The 19,847-nt window shown below is 36.5% G+C and overlaps 1 protein-coding gene across 1 annotated transcript; it reads left to right on the top strand.

Moving 5' to 3' along the window:
• The first annotated feature begins 2,226 nt into the window (after positions 1-2,226).
• c45h21orf91 (chromosome 45 C21orf91 homolog) lies at positions 2,227-19,664 on the top strand. Its single transcript, XM_059538844.1, has 5 exons — positions 2,227-2,412; positions 3,939-4,072; positions 14,970-15,473; positions 16,135-16,197; positions 17,808-19,664. Exons 2-5 carry the CDS (start codon positions 3,946-3,948, stop codon positions 17,972-17,974), a joined length of 861 nt encoding a protein of 286 aa, XP_059394827.1. The 5' UTR covers positions 2,227-2,412; positions 3,939-3,945; the 3' UTR covers positions 17,975-19,664.
• Positions 19,665-19,847: the final 183 nt, after the last annotated feature.

Below are 19,847 nucleotides of genomic sequence, written 5' to 3'. Positions count from 1 at the left end.
TTCCGCTTCAAAAGCTTTTCATGTGCCTTTGCTAACCAAATGTGTGCAAAGAAATAGCAAACTTTTTATTCATCTAGAATTTCACAAAAAACGTATGTTAATGGAATGTGTACATTTGAGGTGCTGTAGAACATACTCAGGGAAGAGCCATATTTATTTTTAGACTTGAATGTAAACGAGGCTGTGAGGGACAGAAGTACAGTGCATTCAATGGATTGTACTAGAGCCAAAGAAAGAGAAAAACATACCGACGCAATCTCCAGCTTTTAAAGTTGAGTTGTGAAATTTTGTCAGTGCGAGCCATTGCAAAGACTGTAAATCTTTTCCTCACAGCCTAATAACTAGTCAGAAGCTTTTCACCATAATCCCCTTTTAACTTTATTTCGGTACAGTTTATTGGTGCTGTGGCGTTAAAAAATAATAATACAGTAGCCTACATATAGTCCATATAGTCTTTAAATTAATATAGGGTAATAAAAATAGCATGCATAATAATTACACAATGAGAAGACATTTTTTAAATAGGAAATTAAAACAAGACATTGCATATAATACTGTCACGTGCAAGGATGTTACCAAATATCCAATACTGAATAGGAAAAAAAATCAATATCTATGTGAATATACGATCATAGCGGTTATAGCTGCTGTCACGTGTTATGTCAGCTGCCAGATTACAATATACTGTATGTGCATAATGTTAAGTAATATGAGTAAATATTGCAGTATCTTATATTGCCAGAGGTTGGTGCTCAAGCTCTGTACATGACTGCAGGAAGTGGCTACATTTTTTTTAATGATGCTTTTCAAACAGTAGAACATAACAGTAGAGCATGTGCACAAAACGTATAATGTAACAAAAAAGAATGAGTGAATGAACGAACAAGTAAACAAATAAATGGACAACACTGACAAATAAAGGAAATACAGACTAAGCCTTATCAGCAGCATTAACAAAAATGGCTCATATTGCTTCATGAATCTGTCACATCTGTCACTAATTAAACAGTATATTTGAAAAGTGAGTCTACTTCAATAAAAAATACAAATATAAGACAGTATAGGTAGTGGCTACGTTCATCAATGAAAATAGTCCCTTTTATCTTTTAAATGTGCTCCTAATAGCTGTATTGTTCAAATTATTTGCCAGAATGACTCCATTACAAACAGTTCTGCACATGGACAGAGACTGAATGCAGCAGGGGATTTTGGCATGAGCACTCACTCACAGACGCGCATGAGTGCCAAATGAGGGCCCATGGAAACTGGCACATGATGAAAGCACAAGCCATTTCTTTTTATATCAAAGCAGAATAGAGTGACAATAATGGGATCCTCAGCAGAATAGCTGTCTTGATTAGACATTCATAAAGGCGCGTGTAGCGCTGTTTCTAGTGCCATTTCAGTTCTGTAAGTAGGCTATTTCCCTTCACAGACTTCGATGGAAGGAGAGAGAGACGGAGAATCGAAAGCAATAGAAGCGAGTCGCTTTGACGTGTTGCGGAGAGAGAAAAATAAAATTCCTTTCTGGAATTCCCCGCGTGCGCAAATGCTCGAGGCGAGATTGTGTTCTTCATTAATGAGTAAATAATGTCATAAAATAAAATGTATATATAATGTCTTGGAAATTTTGGAATTAAAAAAATTATTAATAGTGAGAAAAGTTATATTTCAGACAAAAAGTGACTAACTGGTATATTTTTGTCCATCAGCGAAAACACTTTTTTAAATAGAAGCTAAAACATCAAACTTGGCAAGAAACGGAACAAAGCTGATCTAAAACAACGTAAAAGTGGAGCGTAGCCACTGAGATTCCGCTTTGCAGCTCTCGCATAGTCTGTTCTAATATTTATAGAATGAATGACAGCACTCTTTGAATTCTATACTTTGTATAATCGTTATATAATTTAAATGATGTGTGCTTTTTCCTTCCTTTTTTCAGTAAATCACTGTCAAGTGAAGGCTGTAGCTAAGACTATGTTGAGAAAAATCGAGTAGATAATTAACAAATATATAAAGTCAATATATACAAAAATTATAATTCACTTCATAAAGCAATGAATCATGATGAAATGTTACCCTCACCCACCATCTCTAAATGAATGAAGGTATTGACTAGCCTATCCACTCTTCTTGGTATATAAAGCGGCGTGCCAAGCGCAAACAAAATCACAGAACCAATCAGAGGCGAGAATCCATAGCATGTGATCAAACATGGCGGGATTCCTAGAGTGGCATGAGTGGCTTCTGTTAGCATGTTCTTTGTCGTTGCTGTACTTGTAGCTGCTTGCAGTCCGCTTCAATAACATCACCCGCCGCTCTACTAGCGTGGCTTACCTCTAAGGTCAGCCAATTTTCCTGTGTTTCTCTCTGGATTGTGTCGACATTTCTTCTGACAACGTAAAGAATAAGGTAATAAACGTCGATAATGTCTGTAGGTGTCGTCTGTTTTTTCGAGAAGGTGACGTTTTGAGTAATTTTTTTTATTGTGAGAAATAGGTACACGGCTAGATAACGGGTCTAAGCTACGCTGTTCTTTCGGCTGGCGGTGTCGTCTTATTTTAACACGAAATGTCTTGAAAACAAGTATTTTGTCATCTAATATTGTTTTAATAAGGATTTCTGTCAACAGGTAACGTTATATCAAAATGTGTTTGTGTTGAAGTAGTGAAAATCCTCAAGCTTTGTTGTTGTTGGGTTAACTTCTGTCCACTGTAATCTGATTATGATTCTCTTTTATACCAAATAAAGTTAACTTTTATACTTTAAGCTGGTGTGAAAGCTTTCTAAAATATGTTGGTAGCTTTTGGTAGATTAAAATGTTAAGTCTACACATAAAAATTTGGTTGATCCAACTAATATGTTGGGTTTTAGTTTAAGTGATGTGTAAAGTTTACTGGCAGCAATTAACAAATGATATGAATACAAATATTAAAAAATATTCTGTAATTTTAGGACAACTTGAACCAGTTACTGTAGGAAATAATCACACTGGCTGTGTCTAACTAGACGACAAGATTTGTGGTCATCATTTGCGCCTGCAGTACTTTTAGCTGACTATGCAGCACAGCAGCACACTAAGTTTTGAGACAGAACCACACAGCCTTGTTTTTAGGTTGTTATTCAGTTTAAAGACTTTCATAATCAGATGGAGTTCAACATGAGCCCACGCTCGACACAGTTTCAAACTGTTCTGTTTCATCTGTCTGTGGTATAAATGCAGAACTATAAAGAAGTATTTGATCTCAAGGAAACAGTATTTTATTTTTTATTTTTGCTTGTTTGGACATTTTAAAAAGCTGCCATTTTGTATAAATTTGTTTATAGAGGGGTCTCAAAGAATGGGAAAATACCAGGGAAGTTTAAGGGCTTTTTTTTTTGCTCTGAAACACTTAATTGAATAAATATTACTAAAATGTATAACCATACTATTGACGGCCAATTCTGCTACAGAATAATAAAACAAAATCAATAAATAAAACTGCTAGTTGTGGCTTTATCTCACAACTCTGACATTTATTGCAATTATGAAAAAAAAACTTGAAATTTAAAAATTATGACAAAGATGCTCAAATTGTGAGAGGTAAACTTGGAAATTAGAGGAAAAAATAGAATTTTCTGTTTATATCTTGCAGTTCAGATTTTTTTCTCTGAGTTTACATTTTTGTAATTCAGTTTTTTTTTTTCGCCACATACTAAAAATGGTAATCTCAAAATTTTTACTTTGTTTTCTTGCAATTGTAATTTTATATTTCACAATTCAGATTTTGAGAATTTTTAAATATTAGTCAGATTTTTTTTTCCTGGATTTGTTTACAATATGAAAATAGTTTTATGCAGTAGAAGATTGATTGTCCATCGCATATGTATCAATATCAAGAGAAGCTTCAGTGAGATTAAAATTTATTGAGTGACTCTTTGTTCTGTTTGCTTTGCAGAAACACCATGGAGGAAGAGGAGCACTTTGTGAACATAGATTTGAATGATGACAACATCTGCAGCATCTGTAAACTAGAGACGGACACAGGAACGCTTTCCTTCTGCCATGTGTGCTTTGAACTGAGCATAGAGGGTAAGAATTTTTATTATTATTTTTTATCAGGTAAAAGCATTTGAATGTCCTCAGCTTGCCAGTTCTGGGTCAGATTATGCTAATAATAAATGAGTAAAACCTCTTTCTCCATCCTCTCATCCCCTCATTCATGTATTAGCAAGGACTCTGTTCCTTCGCTTCATGTACTGCTGAAAAAATGAACTGGAGCTTTTGAAGTGCCACTTTGGAATCTAATTAACATTCAGCTTATTAATGGTAGACTAAAGTTTCCTGAGGGACCTCATTGGATCGGCTCTTTTGTTCTCTGGCAAATTATTATTATTTTTTTTTGCACTGAACCTTCCCCAAAAGAGCACTTAGCATTTCAAATGGTTTTATATTGTCATGGCAGAAAGTAGGCATCTTGGGCGTAAAGAAATTTCTCTAGAATCGCATGCCTTTCGCCTGTTTTTTTTTTTTTTTTTTTGGCATTAGTTTCAGTTACATGTTTTTCCGGTTTCAGAGTTTGGAAGGAATGGTTAAACAGGTGAATTGTAGAATTGTAGATGGGGATTCTGAGGTTAATTAGAATGTAATATCTAATTTTGTTTAGATATATATATATATATATATATAAGTTACTATATAGGTATTATATTGCCCCCCCCCCATATAGGTTAGTATTAGATGTTTAATTGTGCAACTTAAAGGGTTACTCCACCCCAAAATGAAAATGTTGTCATTAAATCACTTACCCCCATGTCGCTCCAAACCCTTGAAAGCTTTGTTCGTCTTCAGAACACAATTTAAGATATTTTGGATGAAAACCGGGAGGCTTATGACTGTCCCATAGACCGCCAAGGAAATTACACTGTCAAGGTCCAGAAAAGTATGAAAGACATCGTCAGAATAGTCCATCTGCCATCAGTGGTTCAACCGTAACATTATGAAGTGACAAAAATACTTTTTGTACTTGAAGAAAACAAAAATAACGACTTTATTCAACAATTCCTCACTTCTGTTTCTCTCACCGTAGCACCATTTTGGAGATTATGAGCTGAACGCAGGCAGTGTACGCTCTTCTGTATCAGCGTTCAGCTCATAATCTTCAAAATGGCGTTACGGTAAAGTGGAGAGAAACAGAGGAGAGGAAATGTTGAATAAAGTCGTTATTTTTGTTTTCTTTGTGTACAAAAAGTATTCTTGTCGCTTTTTTTTAATGCAGCATCAGTTTCAGTTGTATGATTCTCAGGTTTCATGAAATGAAATGGTAATCAGGAAAGCTTTAATTGTGGATAAAGTTTCCCAGGTGGAATGCTTAAAGGGATATGGTGATGGAAAAAAAATAAAACATGAGAGGAAAGTTATATGTCAATGCTTTTGTTTTCATTCACAAAACCTTTGCCATTCCCCTTAGAAACATTGCATTCATTTGCAAAACTTTTACGTTCTCTAACAAAAGTATTGCATTCCCCTGAGAAATTTTGCATTCACTCACAAAACATTTATATTTACATTTATGCATTTATCAGAAGCTTTTATCCAAAGCGACTTACAGTGCATTCAAGCTATACAATTTTTTTTTTTTTTTTTTTTAACCAGTGTGTGTTCCCTGGAAATTGAACCCACAACCTTTTGCGCTGCTAACGCAATGCTCTACCACTAAGCCACAGGAACACAAAAGCTTTGAAATATATTCTTTCCATCCACCTATTATTAATTTTTCCTCTTCACATATTTTTTGTTCCCCATTACCATGACTCTTTAGGGGCCCCTTAGAAAATTATAATAACATTGTTATTATATGTAATTATTAGCATCAAAGTATTGATTATCCATTTTTTCATACTATGCATGTCATGATTCCTAAATTCCCTTTTTGAATTTAAACAAATTTCTTTAAAATTTATTTAGAAAATATGACGCTTATTAGTCCTAGGTATTGGCCTGAATTTTAATATCAGTGGATCTGTATATGTGGATTTATTTTCTAGCATTGATTGTGTTACGTCCTGCCAGTAAAGGCCTGTGTGTTCATTCTGTGTTTGTGTTGGGTTAATGGCCAATCTAGGTCAGGTTATCAAAGCGTGACTGGTGGATTCTGTTACATACTGGGAAACTATACATGTAAACCTCTGCATTTGTAATGTCAGATTTTTTCTGCTGGAAGCCTTGATGAATTGTGTAACACAGTTTAGTGTACTAGCATTGTCTTCCAAGGATGTCACATGCCACTAGAAAAACAAACATTATTTTTTCTGTACCTCATTTCCTCTATTGATTCTGTTTATTTATGCATTCCTCTACCTTGACCTTCAAAAGCAAAGCTGAATTTTCAACAGCACGGTCTGGATGGTCTCAGAAATTAGGGATCATTCAGCCAGACTGTCTTTTTTTGCAAATGCATTTTTATCTATTTATCTGTGACACGCATACTCTCAGTTTATGAAGTGTCTGGATTTGAGCTGGAGAAGAAAGCATCCGTGACTCCGGCGAAGAGCTGAGTCCGCTCACAAATTAGACACACTGAATAATTATGCCTGTGATAGAAGGTTGCCACTGTTGAATATTTAACAGAAAAGCGCATGAGAGGTCTGGCCATGCAGCCCACAGTCGCTCAGCCATCAGGCAGCTGTATGTCACGAGTGATTCACCACAGCACTCGGCCTGATCGCCGGAGTGTTGCACAACAGCACTTGTGGCCCCGTGAGGGTGCATTGACAAGCCTGTGGCAGTGCAGCACTCGCTCACAGGTCTTCCTCTGCTGATTGGCTATTGGCCACTGAGTTACACTCTCTTCCCACTAACAATACACTCCAATGTTCTCGGCGTGGGTAAACAAGAACAAGCTGACTGTGCATGTTAAGACCTGAATGCTCTTTTACCCACACCTGCATACCCTCAAAAAAACATTGTAACTGAAAGTAGCCGAACTCGTTAGTTTGTCACCCACATATATATATATACATTTTATTTTTCATTTGTCAAACTAGTTCCATTTGTCACATCTAGTTTTCTTTGACAGCCCAACTGATGATATATGAGGTCTTTTGGTCCTAATGTTTTGTGGTTGTTGTAGAATAGGAATTTTTTTTATCATGTGTCACCCATGCTAGGCAGTTCTGCTTTTCTGTTTCCTCAAAACAGTATCTTCAAGCACACAGAGAGAGAGAGAGAGAAAGGACGACAGAGGCTGTAATGTCTGTGTATGCATGTTGAGAACACACAGGAAGTCACTTGCAGGGTTAAATATGTCCTCCAGCACTCAAAGAAGCAGAGAGAAATATTAAAAGAAAAGCACACTCAAAAGGATAGAATGGGGCAGACTGCAGTACACAGTATACACCCTGATTTTTCTTCTTGGAAGCTTATACAAGGGTCTGGTGTTCTTTGAAAATTGATGCCTGTATTGCTGCAATTTTTTCTTATGTAAGAAATAACTGCTGCAGCCAGTTACTTATTTTAACAACACTTTGATACATGCTGTCTGGAGCTGATGGAATAGCTTGGGAAATGTTTCATGGGGGTTTGACTTCTGAATGTCAGTAGCTTGCATTGAATTGTAGTGACAGTTAAGTGGTTTATTGCATGATATGGAGTGTTCCTTGTGTCTGATTTAGTTTTAGAGTTAGGCCTATATTATGTTTTATTACACAGTTGGTGAAAGTTCTGGTTGGAAGGGTTAGACAATACATTCTTTACGTTTTCATGGTCTGATATATGCATTCACTACTTTTCAAAAGCTTGGGGTCTGTGGGAAATATTTTTGAAAGTATTCTTTTAATTCTCAAAAAGGCTGCATTTATTTGATTCAAATGTACTTTTACAATTTAAATGAACTGTTTTCTATTTTAATATGTTTAAATGTAATTTATTCCAGTGATGGCAAAGCTGAGTTTTCAGCATCATTACTCCGGTTTTCAGTGGCACGTGGTCCTACAGAAATCATTCAGATGTGCTGATTAGGTACTTAAACATTTCCTATTATCATTTCAGAATTGTTTGATGAATAGGAAGTTCAAAAGAACAGAGAGAACATTTATTTTAAGTATAATTTTATTTCTAATATTCTAAATGGTCTACTGTCACTTTTGATCAGTTGAATTTGTACTTGCTGAATAAAAGTATTAATTTCCTCCAAAAAAACTAACAAACTAAAATTCTTACAGCCTCCAAATTTTGGGACATTTTGGCTTGTACATTTAACAAAGGAAACTTTGGCTCTGGCAGATGCAGACCTGGCAATAGAAGTATTATAGAATATAATTTCTAGTGGCTAGTGTGTTCTGCTAGGGTATTGCATACTGGGCAAGTCAAACCCAAAATCCCAAGTCTCTGATATTCTTGTCCCTCATTATATCTCTGGTCCCACCATTAATTAGAGTCTAAGGGATTTGTTTTCCTTGCTAGGTCTGATGTCAGATTGTCTAGCCAAGCAATAAATCATCTCTCCTCAACAAGCTGTACGATTTAGGAACTTATCATGTTAGTTTTTGTGTTTTCAAGGCCATTCCTCCATTGTGTTAGACTCCACTCTCTAGGTTTGTGATATTGAGAAAAAATTTCCCACCGGTTAATCAACATATGACAACACTGGTAATACCAGTATCACCGTGGGGGCAGGGGTGTTCCCTCTTTTCCTTGATTTCCTTTGCTTTTAAATAGCTTGTAAAAGCGCCGTGCCAATTTTTGCAGTTCGGTGTCAATTGCTTGAATGCAACAAATACAACGTCAAACTCACTTTAGCCTATATATAAAACATATTTCCTTAACAAAACAAATAAAAATACACCATGCATTAGGCTATGCCTAATAGAAAATAACAAATAACTTGCATAAAGTTTAAATAGCCTATTTCCAGTTTTGTACACCTTAGCAAACGTATAATAAATAACCAAATAAATAAGAAACGTAGAACATTTATTAGCAAAACGAGTAAGAAAGCTTGGAGGCACGGCATACACCTTGATGTCAAATAAAATAAATAAATGTCACAAAGTTTAAATAAAGTAAAAATCCGCAAACAATGTGGAACCAATTAAATAAGAAACAAATGTTTAAAAAAAACTTCCAAAATCACGTAAGATAAACAGCAAAATTAAACAGGCTTTTCAAAATCCAAAATAATGCCTAACAGACGCTTTTGCATTTCGTTTCGAAACTAAATCATCCGCCGTCTTCTTGTCTGTCTCACCTCACTCTTCTTGTCAGTCATCTCGACTCACTCTCCTTACTGGATAAATGAAATCTGATCTGTGATGCAACTGTCGTTTGGCAAAACACTAAATTATAAAATGATGGTGGGGATCGGTGCCGCGGTGGGCAAGTGATGTAACCAGTGTTGCAGCTTAACACCAGCAACACTGTCAGCACCGTCTATTGCAGCAAACCTACTGCCCACTCTTCTTTTCCACTGGCCCTGAAAGACCTTGATGACCGGTTGGTTCCTTGCTTCGCCAAGCACACTTACGCACGACTAAGTTTCCCCACAGCAGACACGGGCCCTCTCTCATCCTCTTATGTAAGAGCAGTGGAATGTGAGCTTGCATACATCAGCCGAGTGAATGGTTGGATAACTGAGTATTCCAGACAATGAAAGTGCAGCACGAACACAACGCTGAACCTCAATGTGCTGAATCACAATGTACTTTTTTTTTTTTTGGTGCTCACATTTGTTTATTTTGACTGATGGATTTAATATAGTGCACTAGTGTGACCTTTTGACCCTGATGGTGCAAAGCTCTCTGATAATCAGTGAATGCAGTCTGCATGGTAGATGAGAGCAGATTTGCTGACTGCACTTCCCTTGCCCAGCAAGCTTTCCATTTCAGTAATGCTTCTCCATGCTCCAGAGTAATCGGATGCTTTCAGCAATATTTCTGTCCTTTGAAATGGAAGCATTAGGGAAAACACATCCCCAAAGGTAATGTAGGGTTTCAGTATTATGCTGTATTACCTTCGTAATTTGCCTCACCGCAGGTTTATTCCAGGATATGCACACGGGAGATGTTTTGGACTGCTCTTGTTTGCATGCTGGTTGGTCTACTTTCTTAAAATAATTTATCAATGTAAAGTTCACTATTGAACTCAACCTTTGTGTTCTTTATTTTTAATGAGAGTAAATGCTGTACATTTTAATGCCTTTAGCTGTCTCTGGTTTGGATGCTTGGACAGGCCTGTACGCAGGGCCACATACATTAGTCTTTCCCAAATTCACTGTTTTCTGTTTTAATTTTTCTAGATGCCATTTTAATAGATTTAAAATTCTTCATTTTTTTTAAGTTGCAAGTGTAGAGCCCTATGAAATGCATTTAATTTTTTTCCAAATTCAGTGTTTTTTAGCATCCGGTTTAATTTTTTTGAGTTCTGTGTTTTATGATTTATTATAAATGAATTATCTAAAATGGTGGCAATCAAAATAATATTTTAAAGTGAAATGAAAATGTATTTGTTTATGTTTTGGCGAACAAAGTGCTTTTAGTGTTCATTTTAAACAGGAAAAAATTGTGATACCCTCACGTTTTAACACGTTTGTTATTGTTATTACTACTACTTTTAAAAGTTTTACTGTATTCTATATTCTATCATAATTTCTTCAAGTTTAACTGAACATTTATTTTGACAGGTTGCTGTGAAGATCTGTGAGTTTCTGTGTGTATGTGATATGAAAAGTTTTTATCATGAAATGGTGAAATGCTTGTGAAGTGACTCTCAGAGCAGCTCTGGAGGTGAACTTTATGTCCTCATGTTTTTTTGCATCATAGAAATCATGAGGCCCTACTTTTATGGTTCTGCTTGAGCCTGCAAGAGCATTTTAATCCAAATCCAAGGGATAGGATTTACTCCAGTCTGATCAGTAGTGGTTGATTGCTTCTGTAGGAGTGGGTTAATATATGGACAGTTATATTTATTTAGCTGTGGGTGCACGTGAAGCCACAATGTCAATCAGTGCAGCTGTTGTTGACTGCGCTCCAGTTTTAACCATGAGGTGCTGTTTCAGGCACGGCGGTCCTACTATTACCACACGTCCCCATTCCCAGCATACACAAACTGACACACTGAAATGTGTCAAGGATCCAGTGTCCTTACTTCATGTAAGGAAGCAAAAAGCAGAAGCAGCCCAGATGGTTTTGAAGCATGAGACTGGAAGAACAGGCTGAATCATTTCATTTGAAGAATTGAAACGTTTCTCATTAAATGACCATCAAATTGAGAACACATTATTATCCTTTTAAACACTGAACAAAGTGTATGTTGATTTGTACATGATGTACATCTCAATAAAATGCTCTCGATTAGTTTCAAGGCTGTTTATGACGTAATTGAATTTTCTGTTTTTCTAAAGTGGGTAATAACACGGAGAGGAATGATGATTTAATGGAACAATGAAAAGGCAAATGACATAGATTGCACTTGATAAGATTATCGTTTCCATGACAGCTACCTCCACTTTCACTCATGGCAAATCGGCTAATCTCTGTGGTGCTGTTTTGGCCACGGTAGTAGTAACACGGATTACAAGGCTTCTTTTCTTGTCTCTTGTCTCAGTCTCCGTTCTTGTCATTCGTACCGAGAGCCACTTGTTGAGGCCAGAGTGTTACACAAGCACCATTATTTCATCACTACATGGTTTGATTCAGAACAGTTCTTCCTCTGTCTGCTTTCAGACATTAGCTAGATATGGAAATCAGTTATTTGCAAGGTCACACAGATTTTTTTTTTCTTTTTTTTGAGGCGAATATCACAATTTTGCTTTCCCTAGCAAAAGTGTTTATGATAGTTTATACATTATTATTATTATTATTACAATTATATTTTTTCTCAAATTATCTAACCTAAAAAATTTGTAGATTTTTAATTTTTTTTATAATTACATTTTATTTAATTTAATATGAAATTTCTTGTTGACATTGTGATACACCCCTCCATACCCCTGCAATCCGCCGCATCCCAATATCATGTTCAGAAAGAAAATGACGTGTACTACGGGACCCTAAAGGGAATAAATATGAGACCGGAGGAAATATAAATTTAGATCCTCTTAGATTCTCTCGCAGTTTTCTCATTGGATAATTATACTGTATATAAAATTGCGGGCATCAACAATGAGCCGCTATTATGTCTGGCATTAAAACTGGCTTTTGAATGCATGATCGCTTGCTAGTTTCACGTTTACTTTCAACATTCGCAATCGCGTGTATTCTGTTTATGGAGCGTCTGATGTTTGTCAGTGGTGCTCAGGATCTGCAAATCATTCGCATCATAATCAAGTCATCTCTCCTTACTCTGCTTATGTGGTAAGTGAAATTTGATGTACTGCAATGTAACAGGCAACCGTTAGCAATCGTTGTTTTCCATGCCTTTCTGAATACGGATTCATGCTCTGGCACACCCCCTAATCCCCCCACCGCCCGTGAAAAAGAATTTTCCCCGATTTTGCGTTTGCTTGGCTCATGGTATCCCACAGTGGTGATTTGATTTCTGGGTCTTATTGGCTAGTAGTAATCCTGGGAGACATTGCATTCAGAAAAGTGTACCGTTAGTTAAAATGCTCCCGAGCTCCTTGTGCACACATTCACTGTCAGAGACAGATTTGTGTGTATGTGCTGTTCTAACCTTAAGTACCTCTATTTATAATCGCATCTACAGTGCTCTTTCCTGTTATTCAGACTTTGCTGTGAAGTGCAGGAAATTGGTTTATCGTAAGCAGGTGAATGAATTTGGCTTTTGCCTTCTCTCAGCTGTGAGCTGCTTTGGTTAAGAAAAGCACTGTGAGTCAAGCCTAAGCAGATACCCAAAGTTGAGTTTAGTGGTACATGGCATGCAGAGGTTACTGGAAAAAAAACTATGTAATATGTGGTGAGGGCTTCACAGTTTACAATAACCTTGAATCTGTGTGAAAGAAAATGAAGCCGCCAGTGATGACTATTCCGCTGTTCATTGCTGCTTCATATGGTGTGTTCTTGAAGGGAAAGTTCATTTTCTTACCCTCATGTCGTTCCAAACTTCAATGACTTTCTTTGGAACACATTACAGGTAAACACTATACAATAAAAGTCAGTAACTCCAAAACTACACTTAACCTCATTGACTTCCATTGTATGGACACTGAAACATTTCTGAAAATGTTTTTTCTTTTTTTTTTATTGACTTCCTGGACTGAATCAAGTCTGTGAGGTGAACTCTGGAACCATATCCGTGTGATTTGTGAACCGATCATTCAGAGTGGCTTTGTACTGAATGAAGTGATTAATTAAATTAAATTTGGCTTTTTTAAAAGAAAATTAAATGATTCACTGAATAGATCAGACTCATCAGAATCATTTGTTCATGAATTTGGGGTCAGTAATTTGTCTTTCTTTTTTTTTTCAGCAAGCATGTGTTAAATTGATAGAAAGTGATAGTAAAGACTTATATTTTGAATAAATGGGTGTTATTTTTGACTTTCTATTCATCCAATAATCCTGAAAAAAGTATCACAGGTTCCAAAAAAACCAGCACATCTGATTCCATCATTGATAGTGCTGTCAAATGATTAATCGCATCCAAAATAAAGGTTTTTATTTACATAATAGATATACACAGTACACACAGATATATTATGTATATATAAATACACACATACAGTATATATTTTGAAAATATTTATGTATATTGATATTCATATTTATATTGTAAATATATAAAAGTTAATTTTCTTGTATATACATATTAAATATACACAGTACACACACATACTATGTAGACAAACTTATTTTGAATGCAATTAATCATCATCGACAGCTGTATTGATAATAAATCAATATATTAGAATGGTTTCTGCAGAATTATGCTTCTCTGAAGACTGCAGTAAAGGCTGATGAAATTCTTCTTTGCATCACAAAAATAATTTATATTTTAAAATGTATCAAAATAGGAAACTTATTTTAAATTGCAATAATATTTCACAATTTTAGTTTTTTTTTTTGTATTTTTGATCAAATAAATGCAGCCTTGATGAGCATAAGAAATGTAAAAAAAATATAAAGAAAACATTTTTAATGGCAGTGTATGTACAAAAAAGTAAACAAATTACAAGCAATAGTACAAGTAAAAACTAAAATAAATTAATAGGACTTTAAGGACAGTCCTTAATGCTGAATCCTTATTTGTGTCCCATTGAAGAAAGTAAAATTTGGAACAACATGGGAGAGAGTAAATAATGACAGAGTTTTCTCTCTCTCTCTCTCTCTCTCTCTCTCTCTCTCTCTGATCCTTGCTGCTGTGTGGCATGATTAGAACTCAAAACATGTTTGAACAAAACTGAGCTCCAATATAAATGGCACATCCTAATGCAAAACCAACACACAAAGGCACCCAGCAGCCCTCGTTCTGTGCCTGCGCGTTTTATTTGTTCTTGGCCTAGTTTGAGTTCCAGGCAGAGATGTTTTTAATCTGCTCAACAAGGACCCAAAACAGGAAGTGATGTTTTCATGTGCTGAGTCGCTCAGAGATGGAGTGATTTTATAGTTGCAGCTGTTCAAAGCTTGTCAGAGTTTAGTTTTTCAGTGTTGTTAGGGGTTGAAGGGACTAATTAAGAAACCCATTTAAAAGGGTTAAGATGGGTCACTCATGTCATTTACTACTGAAGAAGACCATTTTTGATCATTTTTAGCATTTAAAAGTACATTTTATACATTTATTGCATGTAAATTGTATATTGTAAAGGCAAATTTTTTACATTGTGGTTGTACGGAGCCATTAATAACACATGCCTTCACAGACAAATAATCACATTTTTAATCATACAAACCATTTCACTTTTCATGGTATCTGTAGTCATATGTTATACCACTTGCATCTTGACCTTTGACCTTTAATTGCATTTGATGGCATTTTTACTATGTTTGGCTCATAACAGTGAATTACAAATATCCTCCTTTGTGTTTTATACCAGGTGTATCCAGTGCCACCCTGCTGCACTCCAAATCTTTACGTGGACATAGAGACTGCTTTGAAAAGTACCATCTCATCGCCAACCAAAAGCTCTCCCACGCCAAGGCCTCCCACAGCACGTACGAGGGCGTGAAGCGGGCTCTGAGCCAGCGAATCAACCGCATGATACAGTACGCCCAGAACAGAGACTCCATAACTGCTGAGACACCCGGGCGCTGGGGGGCCAAACAGATTCTGTGTCACACTCAGCAGGGCGGCAGGAAACTCGTGCCCCAGTCCGATGCCCAGGTTCCCCGTTACGCCCCACGATGGGCGGAAGAGGCGACGATGGTGGAGTCAGAGTATGGGAAAACCATGCTTGACTGTCACTCTGCCGAGGAGCTCGGTCTTGGCCTGCTGCAGGGATCACGCCAGGCACTGTGGGCTGGAGAGAGACACCACCCACGAGAACAGAACCGAGAGCAGAGAGACACAGCCAGACAGAGAAGACACAGTCGAGAAGAGCGTGAGTATTCATGATATACATTAGCACTCAAAAATGTGGGGTCAGTGAGTTGGGTTTTTTTCTTTAAAGAAATGTAATGTTTTAATCATTAAAATTATAATATAATATAATATATAATATAAAGCAGCACAACTGTTTTTAAGATTAACGATATTAATAATGTTTCTTGAGCACTAAATAGTATATTAGAATGATTTCTGAAGGATCGATGTGACACTGAAGATTTTGTTGGGATTATAAATAAAGCAACATTTTGAATGGTTTTGGGCTCCGTTGAAATCCCACAGTAGCACCTTAGACAAAGTGAAGAACAGAAATGGATATCCTCACCATTAGGGTTTTATCTGGTGCTCTGCATCTCTGTATCTTTCCCGTCAATATAGTCCACAAAGCACCAATAAAAGGGTGAGGTCAATCTAGACTTTGATTTCTCTCATCGTTCTTCAGTGTCTGTCTCCTTGTCTCACCCAGTCTGTTAGAAACAGATAAGTCATCAGGGTCACACCATGTGCTGTTCTGAGAATAATGCATCTCAAGGACCGTTATGAAGGCATCTGATTTCAGCTGTGAAAGGAGATATGTTTGTCAGTTTTCACTTTATTGGAAAGGCTAGCGAGAGAATGATTTTCATAGCCACTTTATGACAGTCTTTCTCTTTCAGTGGTGAGGATGAGTGTGGAGGAGCTTCGCCAGCTGAACGAGCAGCTACTGCTACAGATACAAAGTGAGTCTCACTTTTAGGTGAACTATTCCTTTGAACCCAAACACATTCTGGAGTGAAGAGTCACTTGATATTAATAATGAATGAAACTTGTGTGTGTGTGTGTGTGCTCTTGTTTTTGTGACATATCAGGACACAGCTCCGTATAATGACATGGGTATGACACAGGTATTACAAGGAGAGGGTGACTTATGAGGACATAACACATGTCCCCATTTTTCAAAACGCTTATAAACCATACAGAATGAGTTTTTTTGAGAAAGTAAAAATGCACAAAGTTTCCTGTGAGGGTTAGGTGTAGGGGTAGGGTTGGTAACCTTTACGCCTATGGGATGTCCCCACTTTTCACAAAAACAAACATGTGTGCGTGTGTGTGTATGTGTGTGTGTGAGTGTGTGTGTGTTTTGTGATGTACCATATTTCCTTTGAGAAATTTGGAATATTGCGACCAAAAATTATTATTAATCTCATTAAAGCTACAGAAAAGCTTTCTGCTGGCCCAGTTTGCCCTTACCCTGCCAACATTTTATGTGAAAGTGACGTGACATTCAGCCAAGTATGGTGACCCATACTCAGAATTCGTGCTCTGCATTTAACCCATCCGAAGTGCACACACACACACAGTGAACACACACACACATACACACACACAGTGAACACACACCCGGAGCAGTGGGCAGCCATTTATGCTGCGGCGCCCGGGGAGCAGTTGGGGGTTCGATGTCTTGCTCAAGGGCACCTAAGTCGTGGTATTGAGGGTGGAGAGAGCACTGTACATGCACTCCCCCCACCCACAATTCCTGCCGGCCCGAGACTCGAACTCACAACCCTTCGATTGCGAGTCCGACTCGCTAACCATTAGGCCACGACTTCCCATCCATTGGGCCTCCAAACCATGAACGAATGAAACTGACTAATTTTAACATTTAGTTTCATTTCAGTTTTCAATATTTATTTGTACTTAAGTTTTATGGATACATTTTATTATTTCCTTATAAACGTCCTTATTTACAGTATTTGATCATTTGTATATTTGTCTTTTGTTTTTTTGTTTTTTACAATATTTTACCACTTTTATTTCAATGTACATTACATTTTCATTTATATAATTTTCTTATTTTAATTTTAAGTTATTTGATTTAATATAAATTAATTAAAAAAATTATGATTTTATTTTTTTTGTTATTTAACATTTTCTTCACAAAGATCATTTTGAGTAATTTTATACAAGATAATCCATATATTCATTAATTATTTTTTTCTGGAATAAAAGGGCCTACATGGTTAAAAAAAAAAAAGATTGGTGTGTAATTTTCATCCCAATCTTACTGATGCCAACAAGTCTTGTAACGTCAATAAAACCTACAAACCAAACATCCAGTTTAAAAAGACTTTTTGCAACCAAATGGCACAGAAAACCAAATGTTTACGTTTCTGATGCATGAACGTGCATGTACATTATCAGAATGTAAGATATAGGGCAGTCAACAGATCTACTCTTTGGCCAGCTGGCCATCCTTATGTTGTGACCCGCTTATGCATATTTTCCATCTCTTATGTAGGTTATCATTATTCTTGTGTACTAACACACAGACTCTGTATTTGTCCCTCAGATGTGTTCGAGGAGCTGTCTGTAGCTGTGCAGGAGAAGGACTCTCTTTCTTCAGAGCTTCACGTTCGGCACATAGCCATTGAGCAACTCTTTAAAAACTGTGCCAAGCTGCCGTGGCTCCAGATCGGGCGAGCAGGGGTCAAAGCTAGCAACAACCCAGTGGAATGAGCGCTTTTTAGGGAAAGACCAGAAAGAAATCTTCTTCAGCTTCAAGCAGACTGTCATGGATGCTTAAGTGGACCCGAAATGCACAACACTGTGCTAATGAGATTTAAAGTTGCCTCGCTCTAAAAAGTGGCATCTGAATTTTCAGCAAAACTGGACTTTGAAAGCAAAATTGTCTGAAAGTGTTTCAATGCAGAATGAGGTGTTTATAAAACCATACAAATACTCGTGGTTCCATTCATACATGTTAGTTTTTATCTTCACATCACTGTTTACTCTGGGTGAGTCTGATGGTGTTCCTCCTGCACGTTCAGGCTTGCTGATTGGTTGTGGTGTTGCTGTGGTAACTGTTGCTTAGTTAACAGTTTCCCCTCCCTCTGCTCATTGCAGTGGAACTTGTTAATGACGATAGCTGTTCCATTACTCGAAGCAGGCACATTTCTCCTGTTGTGCTGAAGTTCAGCATAAGCGCTTTAGTGGAAGTTTACATTTCTTTTGTTGTTGCACTCTTAAAACTGTTCTGACATTTCATAGGTGCTTTTTCCCCATCACAATGTTTCACGGGTTATGATTAAGAACGGATGTGAAAGTTTTTAAATGGTATAGATTGGTCTTTCACAAATGTTAAGCACAGGCCTAACTTTGATTTAGGCTTAACTCGGTGCTGGGATTAATATTGGAGATATAAGAATGGTCAACCAAAGCCTTTGTTACCTCATGGTAACAAATCAGTATTTATTTTGTTAGGACAATTATTTGCTTGTTACAAATATTTAAAATTGAATGAGCTTTTTTAATATGTGGTTTTCTTTTCTGTAGTGTGCGGAGGCTGTTTTCTTGTGCTGTTATAGTATGGTTTCTTGTATTTCGAGTCAATGCATAAATTGAAAGAATAGTCAGGGCAACATGAGTTTTACCCAGCTGCCTTTGATTTGAGATCAGCCTGTGTTGCCATCTGGTGGACATTCAGAGAATCCTGTCCACCTGCTGCCCTGATGTGTGCATGGTTAAGTGTCTAATATCTCTAGAAGAATCTTTTTAAAAAATGTTTTAAGAAATCAGCTAGGACTTCTCAATTCTGTTCTCTTTATAAGAGATACTTATTCGACTGACCCCTCTGGGGTTTCTAAGAGTGTTTTATTTTATATGAGTGTATTTTGTCATTTGTTATGCTCTGATAGATCAAGTCAGCAGACTAGTAATAATGGTTAAATTCTTGAAAAGAAGCCATATGTGTCTGACTTTTTGTTTGCTTTCTTGTGAAACGTTTGAATTTTTCGTTTATGGTCCATTCTGTGATTTGACATACAGAAGGTTGGAGTTACTGAAATAATGAAGCACATTGCCCAAATGTTTGTTTGCTGTGGAAATACTGAATGAGTTGGATGAGTTTCATGTTTGTTTTGACTGCAGTTTTAGATGTAGACCATGTGTTAAAATGTTAACTTGATTATGCTGGTGTCATTGATGTCTTATTCATTTTCTCTTATGTTTATTCATCGCTTGTCTTATTATTTTTCTTTTTAATAAAAAAAAATTTTTTTATTGTGTTGTGACATTCAAGTGGTTTATGCAATACTGTTTGTTAGTGGATCTTCCCATCAGTTCAGAAGATTTCTGAATGCTTTTGTTTGGAGTGATGTGTACATTTTTCTTTTTAGGGAATGATTTAATAAAAGTATTTTTCCTAAAACTCTGTGTGATTCTTTTAAATTTCTGGTTCACCAGTAGCTTATCAGATTGTAAAAAACGTTTTGAAGTGATTATCTAATCTTAATAATAATAATAATTGCTCTTGTCTGCATTATAAATAACTTGCTACACATTTATGCATTTACTATGAGGTTACATTTAGTGTTTGGTTTAGGATTGTGCA

Source organism: Carassius carassius, chromosome 45, assembly GCF_963082965.1.
Source record: "Carassius carassius chromosome 45, fCarCar2.1, whole genome shotgun sequence".
In the NCBI taxonomy this organism is placed as follows: domain Eukaryota; kingdom Metazoa; phylum Chordata; class Actinopteri; order Cypriniformes; family Cyprinidae; genus Carassius; species Carassius carassius.
The sequence above is the reverse complement of the archived record's forward strand: the minus strand, read 5'-3'. Positions and strand labels throughout refer to the sequence as shown.

Coding starts and splice junctions, on each gene's coding strand:
- c45h21orf91 (XM_059538844.1), top strand. CDS start 3,946: ATGGAGGAAGAGGAGCACTTTGTGAACATAGATTTGAATGATGACAAC. Junction 15,474..16,134: donor AAGACACAGTCGAGAAGAGC/GTGAGTATTCAT, acceptor TTTCTCTTTCAG/TGGTGAGGATGAGTGTGGAG. Junction 16,198..17,807: donor GCTACTGCTACAGATACAAA/GTGAGTCTCACT, acceptor TTTGTCCCTCAG/ATGTGTTCGAGGAGCTGTCT.